The sequence below is a fragment of the Salmo salar genome, chromosome 09, assembly GCF_965601325.2.
Source record: "Salmo salar chromosome 09, fSalSal1, whole genome shotgun sequence".
In the NCBI taxonomy this organism is placed as follows: domain Eukaryota; kingdom Metazoa; phylum Chordata; class Actinopteri; order Salmoniformes; family Salmonidae; genus Salmo; species Salmo salar.
In genome coordinates this window covers 52833515-52847255 of record NC_138299.1, presented here as the reverse complement: position 1 = coordinate 52847255, position 13741 = coordinate 52833515, and the positions used below count along the sequence as shown (strand labels likewise).

General features: G+C 47.2%; 1 protein-coding gene across 2 annotated transcripts in view; it reads right to left on the bottom strand.

The window, feature by feature from the left end:
• Window positions 1-393: 393 nt before the first annotated feature.
• The window catches only part of ezra (ezrin a), a 30969-nt gene continuing 17621 nt past the window's right edge, over window positions 394-13741 (bottom strand). For both annotated transcript variants that reach the window (XM_082955821.1, XM_045723778.2), the window contains exons 8-14: window positions 13270-13366; window positions 12764-12927; window positions 9443-9573; window positions 6025-6185; window positions 3606-3698; window positions 3073-3321; window positions 394-2248 (exon numbers count right to left, since the gene is read on the bottom strand). In XM_082955821.1, the coding sequence (XP_082811947.1) occupies window positions 2084-2248; window positions 3073-3321; window positions 3606-3698; window positions 6025-6185; window positions 9443-9573; window positions 12764-12927; window positions 13270-13366 (1060 nt within the window). In that variant the 3' untranslated portion in view covers window positions 394-2083. The remainder of the gene's footprint in view (window positions 2249-3072; window positions 3322-3605; window positions 3699-6024; window positions 6186-9442; window positions 9574-12763; window positions 12928-13269; window positions 13367-13741) is intronic.

The window sequence follows — 13741 nt, the reverse complement described above, 5'->3', positions numbered from 1 at the left end:
CAGTTCATTAATAGGCTCTACCTCAATAACAAAACATGTTGTCTAGTTCATTAATAGACTCTACCTCAATAACATGTTGTCCAGTTCATTAATAGACTCTACCTCAATAACAAAACATGTCGTCCAGTTCATTAATAAGCTCTACCTCAATAACAAAACATGTCGTCCAGTTCATTAATAGACTCTACCTCAATAACAAAACATGTCGTCCAGTTCATTAATAGGCTCTACCTCAATAACAAAACATGTTGTCCAGTTCATTAATAGACTCTACCTCAATAACAAAACATGTCGTCCAGTTCATTAATAGACTCTACCTCAATAACAAAACATGTTGTCCAGTTCATTAATAGACTCTACCTTAATAACAAAACATGAAGAAATCAAACAAACTTGATTGATGTTTTTTTTTTTATTAAACAGTGTGAGGCCAAGATAATGATCCATGACAGGCATAAGATATTATAAACCATCATCAGTACAATCTTTATATTCAATTGGTTCTCTTCAATATACAGCTGCAACCCAGACAAAATGCTGTTGTTGTTTAATTAAATAAATAATACTACCATCCCCTATTCCCTATGCAGTGATCGGGTTCTGGTAAAAGTAGTGCACTATAAAGGGACTAGGGTGGGCCCTGGTGAAAGTAGTGCACTATAAAGGGGATATGATGGGCCCTGGTGAAAGTAGTGCACTATAAAGGGACTAGGGTGGGCCCTGGTGAAAGTAGTTCACTATAAAGGGGATATGGTGGGCCCTGGTTAAAGTAGTGCACTATAAAGGGGATATGGTGGGCCCTGGTGAAAGGAGTGCACTATAAAGGGACTAGGGTGGGCCCTGGTGAAAGTAGTGCACTATAAAGGGGATATGGTGGGCCCTGGTGAAAGTAGTGCACTATAAAGGGGATAGGGTGGGCCCTGGTGAAAATAGTGCACTATAAAGGGGATAGGGTGGGCCCTGGTGAAAGTAGTGCACTATAAAGGGGATAGGGTGGGCCCTGGTAAAAGGAGTGCACTATAAAGGGGATAGGGTGAGCCCTGGTGAAAGTAGTTCACTATAAAGGGACTAGGGTGGGCCCTGGTGAAAGGAGTGCACTATAAAGGGAATAGGGTGCTATCTGGGATACATCCTATATCAAAGGAAGGAGTGACACTCAGCACCCCCTCTGATCAATACAACCTACTGAGTCATTTCTTTACTTAGTAAGTCATCGTGTAATCACATATGATTGGTAATCAATATATTTATAACGTGCGTTCAATCATTCTTATTTTGGTCTAGGAAGACACTGATTACTTAAGAAGCTACCGTAGTTTTCAAAATATAGCAATGTACAGTTTTAAACCTCACACACACACACACACACACACACACACACACACACACACACACACACACACACACACACACACACACACACACACACACACACACACACACACCACACACACACACACACACCCAATGCATGTTGACAGAAATAATGATTATGATAAGAACTTGCACAACTTGCTCCTTTTCTCCTCCTACCTATATCTATCGGAGAGACAGAACGACGTGTCATAAAATGAGGAAACATTCATTTGCTCTTTTAAGAATTCTTTCTTATCAGAGTTTGGAGTTTGATCAGTTATTTTTTTTTATTTCAACAAAAGAAAAAAAAGGGCAACACTATCTCTGATCTAAAATGTTATACTTATCGTTTTTAGAATGTTATAAACTTTATCTCTTAGTCAGTGTGAGACTGACTTTTCTCAAGGAGATTACTGTTGGAGTTGGAGATATTTAGGTACTGGCTAAACAGTGAGCGGCTTTACTTCTACCAAATCTTCCTATGGACCAACAAGGTATGTTTTCTTGTTTTAATGTTTTCTCCAGGACCATTCTCTCTCTATCTCAGTCTCTCTCTCTCTCTCTCCCTCTCTCTTTCCATCTCTATCTGTCTCTCTCTCTCTCTCTCTCTCTCTCTCTCTCTCCATCTCTCCATCTCTCGCTCTCTCTCCATCGCTCTCTCTCTCTCTCCATCTACCTCCATCGCTCTTTCTCTCTCTCTCTCTCTCTCTCTCTCTCTCTTTGTGGTCTACAAGGATTCAAACTCGTCCACTCTCTGCTTGGTGTTGCCCATACGGATCTGCCGCAGGGTCTTGTACTTGTCTCTGCCAGCGCGGACGTTCTCCGTGTGTAGCAGGTCGTTCTGAGTCTTCATGGTGTCGTCTCTGGTCTCGGCCAGGTCAGCACTCAGGGACTGCAGACAGAAAGGGTTAAAGTAACTGCCCAGTAAAAAAATCTCACTTTTAAAAGTTTATATTCTTTTAACTCGTACACAAATAATGACCACAGTCCACAGGGCCCCAGAGACCACAGCCCACAGGGCCCCAGAGACCACAGCCCACAGAGCCCCAGAGACCACAGTCCACAGGGCCCCAGAGACCACAGCCCGCAGAGCCCCAGAGACCACAGCCCACAGGGCCCCAGAGACCACAGCCCGCAGAGCCCCAGAGACCACAGCCCACAGGGCCCCAGAGACCACAGCCCACAGGATCCCAGAGACCACAGCCCACAGGATCCCAGAGACCACAGTCCACAGGGCCCCAGAGACCACAGCCCACAGAGCCCCAGAGACCACAGTCCACAGGGCCCCAGAGACCACAGCCCACAGAGCCCCAGAGACCACAGCCCACAGGATCCCAGAGACCACAGCCCACAGGGCCCCAGAGACCACAGCAAATAGGGCCCCAGAGACCACAGCCCACAGGACCCCAGAGACCACAGGGCCCCAGAGACCACAGCCCACAGGGCCCCAGAGACCACAGCCCACAGGGCTCCTAAGACCACAGCCCACAGGGCCCCAGAGACCGTAGCCCACAGGGCCCCAGAGACCACAGCCACAGGGCCCCAGAGACCACAGCCCACAGGGCCCCAGAGACCACAGCCCACAGGGCCCCAGAGACCACAGAGCCCCAGAGACCACAGCCCACAGGGCCCCAGAGACCACAGGGCCCCAGAGACCACAGCCCACAGGACCCCAGAGACCACAGCCCACAGGGCCCCAGATGGACTGAGACTCACCATTAGTTGTGCCTGAATGCGTTTGTTCTTCTCGGCCTCGGTGACACGCTCCTCCTCCTCCCGATGGTCATTGATGTCCTGCTGCTGCAACTCAGCGCTGTAGGTGCTGTTCTCCTCGCTTTCCTCATGGTCGCTGTGGCTGCTGTGGCTGCTGTCGGGTGAGGGAGGGGCCGGGATGGCAGCGGGGGCGGCCATTACCAAGTGAAGCTCCTCCCTAGTCTTCAGAAGGTCCTCCTGCACCTCTTTAGCCTGGCAGGAGAGGGAGAGGGAGAGAGAGAGAGAGAGAGAGAGAGCGAGAGAGAGAGAGAGAGAGAGAGAGAGAGAGAGAGAGAGAGAGAGAGAGAGAGAGACAAAAGGTTAAAAATCTATCAATAATTCAATCAATCAATCAAATTGATTCATAAAGCCCTTTTTTTTTTGCATCAACAGTGGCTGGCTAGGATCGCTATGGTTTGTCTTTCACATTCAGTTGATCCCTCAGAGTTGAGGTATTAGTAGGACATTCTGATGGTGCCCGAGGGAAGGAGACTCACTCTGCTCTGCCATGTTTCGGCCTCTTCCTCCTGGATCCTCTTGGCCTCCTCCAACAGGGCGATCTTAGCCGTGTACTCTGCCAGCTCTGCAGCCTAGTGAGAGAGAGAAAAGGTGTCAGATCTTAGCAGTGTACTCTGCCAGCTCTGCAGCCTAGTGAGAGAGAGAAAAGGTGTCAGATCTTAGCCGTGTACTCTGCCAGCTCTGCAGCCTAGTGAGAGAGAGAAAAGGTGTCAGATCTTAGCCGTGTACTCTGCCAGCTCTGCAGCCTAGTGAGAGAGAGAAAAGGTGTCAGATCTTAGCCGTGTACTCTGCCAGCTCTGCAGCCTAGTGAGAGAGAAAATGTGTCAGATCTTAGCCGTGTACTCTGCCAGCTCTGCAGCCTAGTGAGAGAGAGAAAAGGTGTCAGATCTTAGCCGTGTACTCTGCCAGCTCTGCAGCCTAGTGAGAGAGAAAAGGTGTCAGATCTTAGCCGTGTACTCTGCCAGCTCTGCAGCCTAGTGAGAGAGGGAAACGGTGTCAGATCTTAGCAGTGTATTGCGCCACCTTAACAACAATGACAAATGGTTTGATGAAAAATGCAAAAACCTAATCATTTTTTTTTTTTTAGAAACCTGTCCAACCAAAAACATAGACACCCAGAAACCCTTTGCCTTCACTATGGTGAATCACTAAAACAATACAGAAATACACTACGGAAAAAGAAGGAACAGCACGTCAGAAATCAGCTCAATGTGATTGAAGAATCCATAGACTCTAACCACTTCTGGGGAAATTGGAAAACACTAAACAAACAACAACATGAAGAGTTATCTATCCAAAATGGAGATGTGTGTAGAAACCACTTGTCCAATCTTTTTGGCTCTATAACAAAGAACAAACAGCAAAAATATATAACATGATCAAATACAAATCTTAGAATCAACTATTAAAGACTACCAGAACTCACTGGATTCTCCAATTACATTGAATAAACTACAGGACAAAATACAAACCCTCCAACCCAAAAAGGCCTGTGGTGTTGATGGTATTCTAAATTAAATTGTGAAATATACGGACCACAAATTCCAATTGGCTATACTTAAACTCTTTAACATCATCCTCAGCTGGCATCTTCCCCAATATTTGGAACCAAGGACTGATCACCCCAATCCACAAAAATGGAGACAAATTTGACCCAAATAACTACTGTGGGATATGCATCAACAACAACCTTGAGAAAATCCTCTGCATTATCATTAACAGCAGACTCGTACATTTCATCAGCAAAAACAATGTACTGAGCAATGTCAAATTGGCTTTTTACCAAATTACCGTACAACAGACCACGTATTCACCCTACACAAACAAACAAACCAAAACAAAGGCAGTCTTCTCATGCTTTGTTGATTTAAAAAACGCTTTAGACTCAATTTGGCATTGAGGGTCTGCTATACATATTGATAGAAAGTGGTGTTGGGGGGGAAAAAAACATACGTCATTATAAAATCCATTCTGCCAGCTCTGCAGCCTAGAGAGTCGAAGAAGAAGAAGAGGGAGAAGAAGGCTGAGAACAGATGGGTCAGGTCGGGGTGATGTCGTTGATGTTTGCATGTGTATTCTCAAGGAACCGGGAATAAATTACTTTGGGAATCGACTCCCAGCCCTAATTTTACATAAAGACCAGAACATCAAGCAGTTGAACAAAAGTCCTCTTGACTCATCCCAGTGCCCTCACCAGCTGTTCCTGACTCATCCCAGTGTCCTCACCAGCTGTTCCTGACTCATCCCAGTGTCCTCACCAGCTGTTCCTGACTCATCCCAGTGTCCTCACCAGCTGTTCCTGACTCATCCCAGTGTCCTCACCAGCTGTTCCTGACTCATCCCAGTGTCCTCACCAGCTGTTCCTGACTCATCCAAGTGTCCTCACCAGCTGTTCCTGACTCATCCCAGTGTCCTCACCAGCTGTTCCTGACTCATCCCAGTGTCCTCACCAGCTGTTCCTGACTCATCCCAGTGTCCTCACCAGTTGTTCCCGACTCATCCCAGTGTCCTCACTAGCTGTTCCTGACTCATCCCAGTGTCCTCACCAGTTGTTCCCGACTCATCCCAGTGTACTCACCAGCTGTTCCCGACTCATCCCAGTGTCCTCACCAGTTGTTCCTGACTCATCCCAGTGTCCTCACCAGTTGTTCCTGACTCATCCCAGTGTCCTCACCAGCTGTTCCTGACTCATCCCAGTGTCCTCACCAGTTGTTCCTGACTCATCCCAGTGTACTCACCAGCTGTTCCCGACTCATCCCAGTGTCCTCACCAGCTGTTCCTGACTCATCCCAGTGTCCTCACCAGTTGTTCCTGACTCATCCCAGTGTCCTCACCAGCTGTTCCTGACTCATCCCAGTGTCCTCACCAGTTGTTCCTGACTCATCCCAGTGTACTCACCAGCTGTTCCTGACTCTCTAGCTGAATCACAGCCTGCCTGGCCAGCTCTTCTTTGGCCAGTAGAGCAGCCTGTCTCTCAGCCTCCAGCCTGCCTGCCTCTTCCTCCACCCTCCTCCTCTCCTCTTCCAGACGGATAGCTCTCTCCAGCTGCTCCTGTAGTTCTGTTACAGACAGCCAGACATTATATTCAAATACATATATTTATATATACTGCTCAAAAAAATAAAGGGAACACTTAAACAACACATCCTAGATCTGAATGAAATAAATAATCTTATTAAATACTTTTTTCTTTCATAGTTGAATGTGCTGACAACAAATTCACACAAAAATAATCAATGGAAATCCAATTTATCAACCCATGGAGGTCTGGATTTGGAGTCACACTCAAAATTAAAGTGGAAAACCACACTATAGGCTGATCCAACTTTGATGTAATGTCCTTAAAACAAGTCAAAATGAGGCTCAGTAGTGTGTGTAGCCTCCACGTGCCTGTATGACCTCCCTACAATGCCTGGGCATGCTCCTGATGAGGTGGCGGATGGTCTCCTGAGGGATCTCCTCCCAGACCTGGACTAAAGCATCCGCCAACTCCTGGACAGTCTGTGGTGCAACGTGGCGTTGGTGGATGGAGCGAGACATGATGTCCCAGATGTGCTCAATTGGATTCAGGTCTGGGGAATGGGCGGGCCAGTCCATAGCATCAATGCCTTCCTCTTGCAGGAACTGCTGACACTCTCCAGCCACATGAGGTCTAGCATTGTCTTGCATTAGGAGGAACCCAGGGCCAACCGCACCAGCATATGGTCTCACAAGGGGTCTGAGGATCTCATCTCGGTACCTAATGGCAGTCAGGCTACCTCTGGCGAGCACATGGAGGGCTGTGCGGCCCCCCAAAGAAATGCCACCCCACACCATGACTGACCCACCGCCAAACCGGTCATGCTGGAGGATGTTGCAGGCAGCAGAACATTCTCCACGGCGTCTCCAGACTGTCACGTCTGTCACGTGCTCAGTGTGAACCTGCTTTCATCTGTGAAGAGCACAGGGCGCCAGTGGCGAATTTGCCAATCTTGGTGTTCTCTGGCAAATGCCAAACGTCCTGCACGGTGTTGGGCTGTAAGCACAACCCCCACCTGTGGACGTCGGGCCCTCATACCACCCTCATGGAGTCTGTTTCTGACCGTTTGAGCAGACACATGCACATTTGTGGCCTGCTGGAGGTCATTTTGCAGGGCTCTGGCAGTGCTCCTCCTGCTCCTCCTTGCACAAAGGCGGAGGTAGCGGTCCTGCTGCTGGGTTGTTGCCCTCCTACGGCCTCCTCCACGTCTCCTGATGTACTGGCCTGTCTCCTGGTAGCGCCTCCATGCTCTGGACACTACGCTGACAGACACAGCAAACCTTCTTGCCACAGCTCGCATTGATGTGCCATCCTGGATGAGCTGCACTACCTGAGCCACTTGTGTGGGTTGTAGACTCCGTCTCATGCTACCACTAGAGTGAAAGCACCGCCAGCATTCAAAAGTGACCAAAACATCAGCCAGGAAGCATAGGAACTGAGAAGTGGTCTGTGGTCCCCACCTGCAGAACCACTCCTTTATTGGGGGTGTCTTGCTAATTGCCTATAATTTCCACCTGTTGTCTATTCCATTTGCACAACAGCATGTGAAATGTATTGTCAATCAGTGTTGCTTCCTAAGTGGACAGTTTGATTTCACAGAAGCGTGATTGACTTGGAGTTACATTGTGTTGTTTAAGTGTTCCCTTTATTTTTTTGAGCAGTGTATATATATTTACAAAAATATAAACGCAACATGCAACAATTTCAAAGATTTTACTGAGTTACAGTGAAGGTGGGGTACAGAAGGGTGAAGGTGGGGTACAGGAGGGTGAAGGTGGGGTACAGGAGGGTGAAGGTGAGGTACAGGAGGGTGAAGGTGGGGTACAGGAGGCTGAAGGTGAGGTACGGGAGGGTGAAGTTGAGGTACAGGAGGGTGAAAGTGAGGTACAGGAGGGTGAAGGTGAGGTACAGGAGGGTGAAGGTGGGGTACAGGAGGGTGAAGGTGAGGTACAGGAGGGTGAACGTGAGGTACAGGAGGGTGAAGGTGGGGTACAGGAGGGTGAAAGTGAGGTACAGGAGGGTGAAGGTGGGGTACAGGAGGGTGAATGTGGGGTACAGGAGGGTGAAGGTGGGGTACAAGAGGGTGAAGGTGAGGTACAGGAGGGTGAAGGTGGGGTACAGGAGGGTGAAGGTGGGGTACAGGAGGGTGAAGGTGAGGTACAGGAGGGTGAAGGTGGGGTACAGGAGGGTGAAGGTGAGGTACAGGAGGGTGAAGGTGGGGTACAGGAGGGTGAAGGTGGGATACAGGAGGGTGAAGGTAGGGTACAGGAGGGTGAAGGTGGGGTACAGGAGGCTGAAGGTGGGGTACAGGAGGGTGAAGGTGAGGTACAGGAGGGTGAAGGTGGGGTACAGGAGGGTGAAGGTGGGATACAGGAGGGTGAAGGTAGGGTACAGGAGGGTGAAGGTGGGGTACAGGAGGGTGAAAGTGAGGTACAGGAGGGTGAAGGTGAGGTACAGGAGGGTGAAGGTGGGGTACAGGAGGCTGAAGGTGGGGTACAGGAGGATGAAGGTGAGGTACAGGAGGGTGAAGGTGGGGTACAGGAGGCTGAAGGTGTGGTACAGGAGGGTGAAGGTGAGGTACAGGTGGTCTTGTGTGGCTCAATTGGTAAAAGAGTGACACTAGCAACACCAAGGTTGTAGGTTCAATTCCCACTGGGAATATATACAGTGAAAAATATGTACGTATTCACTTTACCTAGGCGAGCAAGGCAAGCTATGCTCCTAGTTAAAAGGTCATCTTGATTATTCCTCTGTAATCAAAGATCTGACTAGATAATACATGGGTTTCAACGTCACTCAGCCTGAAAAAGAACAAGGCTATTGTCTCTAATATATCCCAAAGTGTTCCCTTCCCTTCTGATTTTATATTTGGCAAAGAAATATGATGGAAACTCCCACTAGTCTATGCCTCCACCAATCCAATGATTTTATATTATTGGGAAGTAGTGAACGAGTGTACACTTCAGGAGAAAGGAGATACTATTGGGACGCAGCCCAAGTCTGAAGGGAAGCAAGTCAACATTTGATGGCAGTATCTCTACAGACAATAAAGTCTATGAATGATTAGACAATGAAGGAAGGGAGTCTCTGGCACACCCTGCTTTCCTATGAATGATTAGATTATGAAGGAAGGGAGTCTCTGGCACACCCTGCTTTCCTATGAATGATTAGATTATGAAGGAAGGGAGTCTCTGGCACACCCTGCTTTCCTATGAATGATTAGATTACGAAGGATGGAAGTCTGTCTGGAAATCTGTGATGCACCCTGCCTTCCTTACCCACATTACATGTCCTTACCTCTCTCTGCCCTCTTGGTTGTCTCCTCAAACTGGTAAAGCCTCAGCATCAAGTCCTGCTTCTCTCTCTCCATCTGATCCTTCTCTTTCTCCATGGCCTCCCGCTTCTTCTTCTCGTTCTCCAGCTGGGCCCTGAAAACAGGAAGAGGGATTGTGACTCTTTCTATTGGTATATCTTCGTCTGGTTTCGACTCCTGAGACACGGAAGCCACGCAGTACAGACAGCAGTTCACAGATAAGGTGAAGGTGGGGGTACAGGATGGTGAAGGTGGGGTACAGGAGGGTGAAGGTGGAGGGTGAAGATGAGGTACAGGAGGGTGAAGGTGGAGGGTGAAGGTGGGGGGTACAGGAGGGTGAAGGTGGGGGTACAGGAGGGTGAAGATGAGGTACAGGAGGGTGAAAGTGGGGTACAGGAGGGTGAAGGTGAGGTACAGAATGGTGAAGGTGAAGGGTGAAAATGAGGTACAGTAGGGTGAAGTTGGAGGGTGAAGATAAGGTACAGGAGGGTGAAGGTGGGGTACAGTAGGGTGAAGGTGGAGGGTGAAGGTGGAGGGTGAAGTTGAGGTACAGTAGGGTGAAGGTGGAGGGTGAAGGAAGGGTACAGGAGGGTGAAGATGAGGTACAGTAGGGTGAAGGTTGAGGGTGAAGGTGGGGTACAGTAGGGTGAAGGTGGAGGGTGAAGGTGGGGTACAGTAGGGTGAAGGTGGAGGGTGAAGGTGAGGTACAGGAGGGTGAAGGTAGTGTACAGTAGGGTGAAGGTGGAGGGTGAAGGTGGGATACAGGAGGGTGAAGGTAAGGTCCCATGAGGGTAAAGATAGGGTACAGCTACAGGAGCAGGGATTGTAACTTGTGAGAGACTGAAGACACACAGCCAGCAGTTCACAAGCATCATAAACACAATTATACAGTGAACGCAGAGCTACGTTGGATAATAAACTTGCAACACTTTTTTTTGCTTGTTTGCTGTCAAGCTGTTATATAAAGCTGTTACATAAAGGCTTGCTATAAAGCTGAGTGATGGAGCTGTAGAAATATAACCACTCTGAAATTCAAGGATGGAGTTGTGGATTCCACAGGGTCCATAAGGTAGTAAATGCTCTACATCAAGTAATAGTGACCTACAAAACCTTTGGAAAGTATTCAGACCCCTTCTTAACTTTTCCCAAATTTTGTTACGTTACAGCCTTATTCTTAAATTGATTTAATAATGTTTTCCTCGTGAATTTGCACACAATACCCCATAATGACGAAGCGAAAACAGGTTTTTAGACATTTTTGCAAATGTATAAAAACAAAAATAAAAAAAAACAGATACCTTATTCACTACAGTTCAAAAGTTTGGGGTCACTTAGAAATTTCCTTGTTTTTGAAAGAAAAGCTAAAAAAATTGGTCCGTTAAAATAATATCAAATTGATCAGAAAGACAGTGTAGACATTGTTAATGTTGTAAATGACTATTGTAGCTGGAAACGGCAGATTTTTTATGGAATATCTACATAGGTGTACAGAGGCCTATTATCAGCAACCATCACTCCTGTGTTCCAATGGCACGTTGTGTTAGCTAATCCAAGTTTATCATTTTATAAGGCTAATTGATCATTAGAAAACCCTTTTGAAATTATGTTAGCACAGCTGAAAACTGTTGTCCTGATTAAAGAAGCAATAAAACTGGCCTTCTTTAGACTAGTTGAGTATCTGGAGCATCAGCATTTATGGGCTCGATTACAGGCTCAAAATGGACAGAAACAAAGAACTTTCTTCTGAATCTCGACAGCTTTACAGAAGTGGCCTCCACAGTGCATATCAGAGCAAAAACCAAGTCATGAGGTCGAAGGAATTGTCCGGAGAGCATTGAGACAGGATTGTGTCGAGGCACAGATCTGGGGAAGGGTACCAAAACTTTTCTGCAGCATTGAAGGTCCCCAAGAACACAGTGGCCTCCATCATTATTAAATGGAAGAAGTTTGGATCCACCAAGACTCTTCCTAGAGCTGGTCGCCCGGCCAAACTGAGCAGTCGGGAGAGATGGGCCTTTGTCACAGAGCTCTATTCCTTTGTGGAGATGGGAGAACCTTCCAGAAGGACAACCATCTCTGCAGCACTCCACCAATCAGGCCTTTATGGTAGAGTGGCCAGGCGGAAGCCACTCCTCAGTAAAAGGCAAATGACAGCCCGCTTGGAGTTTGCCAAAAGGCACCTAAAGACTCTCAGACCATGAGAAACAAGATTCTCTGGTCTGATGAAACCAAGATTGAACTTTTTGGCCTGAATGCCAACCCGATCTAAAATCTCTTGAGAGACCTGAAAATAGCTATGCAGTGACGCTCCCCATCCAACCTGACAGAGCTTGAGAGGATCTACAGAGAAGAATGGGGGAGACACTCCCCAAATACAGGTGTGCCAAGCTTGTAGCGTCATACCCAAGAAGACTGGAGGCTGTAATCGCTACCAAAATGTGCTTCAACAAAGTACTGAGTAAAGGGTTTGAATACTTGTGAATGATATAAAATGTTTTATTTTGATAAATTAGCAAAAATGTCTAAAAGCCTGATTTTGCTTTATTATTATGGGGTTATTATTTTGTGTAGATTGATGAAGAAATAAAAATATTTAATACATTTTAGAAAAGGCTGTAACGTAACAAAATGTGGGAAAAGTCAAAGGGTAAGAATACTTTCCAAAGGCATGGAAAAGTATTCGTCCCTGTGGCTCAGTTGGTAGAGCATGGTGTGTGCAACGCCAGGGTTGTGGGTTTGATTCCCACGGGGGGGGGGCCAGTACAAAAATGTATGAAATGTATGCATTCACTACTATAAGTCGCTCTGGATAAGAGTGTCTGCTAAAATGTAAATGCATGTATTCACCTACAGCAATTATCATACACATGTCAGTAAAGCAGTCTGTTTTGCTCCTGTGTATACAGGTGAAGGTGTGGTCCTGTGTACAGGTCTATACAGGTGAAGGTGTGGTCCTGTGTACAGGTCTGTAAAGGGGTGGTCCTGTGTACAGGTCTATACAGGTGAAGGTGTGGTCCTGTGTACAGGTCTATACAGGTGAAGGTGTGGTCCTGTGTACAGGTGAAGGTGTGGTCCTGTGTACAGGTCTATACAGGTGAAGGTGTGGTCCTGTGTACAGGTCTATACAGGTGAAGGTGTGGTCCTGTGTACAGGTATGTACAGGTGAAGGTGTGTACAGGTGAAGGTGTGGTCCTGTGTACAGGTGTGTACAGGTGAAGGTGTGGTCCTGTGTACAGGTGTATACAGGTGAAGGTGTGGTCCTGTGTACAGGTGTGTACAGGTGAAGGTGTGGTCCTGTCTCTCACCTTTCCATCTGTTTCTGGTGTTTCTCCTCCCTGGCCTTAGTCTTCATCTGCTGCACCTCGATGTTGTCCGGCTTCCTGCGTTTCATGTATAGCTCATGGTTCCCCATGCACAGAGCCAGGATGCGCTTATTCATCCCCAGACGAGGGGCGTAGAACACAAAATCCTGAGAACATATGTTGGGTTTTATTAAACCTCTCTCAATCTCAATCTCTCTCTCAGTCTCTCTCTCTATCTCAATCGCTCTCTCTCTCTCGCTCTCTCTCTCTCGCTCTTTCTCGCTCTCTCTCTCTCTATCAATCTCAATCGCTCTCTCGTGCTCTCTCAATCCCTCACTCTCTCTCTCTCTCTCTCTCTCTGTCTCTCTCTCTCTCTCTCTCTCTCTCTCTCTCTCACACAGACACTTGTTTACACTCTCTCGGTCTCTGAAGTGGTGTACTGAACAAGACCTGAGGCTTACGGCAGTAACTGGACTGACATTAACAGAATATTCTAGTAGAGGACTCACGGGAGCTTTCTTATCAATGGGCTTGATGATGAACTTTTTATCATTGAATGAAATGTTCCTAATTTCACTCCAGGGAAACCCAATCTTTGGAGTCAGTCTGGAACAGAGAACAAATGTCAACATTCAGCAGTTAAAAACAAGTGCAAACAAAACGTTGTGTGACTCCTTTAAGTACTACTAATATCATGACATAATCAATACTGTTTTAGAGGACTCAGGAGAGAACTAGGGTAACGACCTCCCCGTAACATCGACAACCCGCCGGTCATGTTTGATGTTAGCTGACAGTAGGCTAGGGACTGAGAGGAGAAGTAGATTACAGTTAACAGGCGAAGGGTAGAGGTAGAGTAGAGGTAGAGTAGAGGTAGAGGTAAAGGTAGAGTAGAGGTAGAGTAGAGGTGGAGTAGAGGTAGAGTAGAGGTAGAGGTAGAGTAGAGGTGGAGTAGAGGTAGAGTAGAGTAGAAGTAGAGTA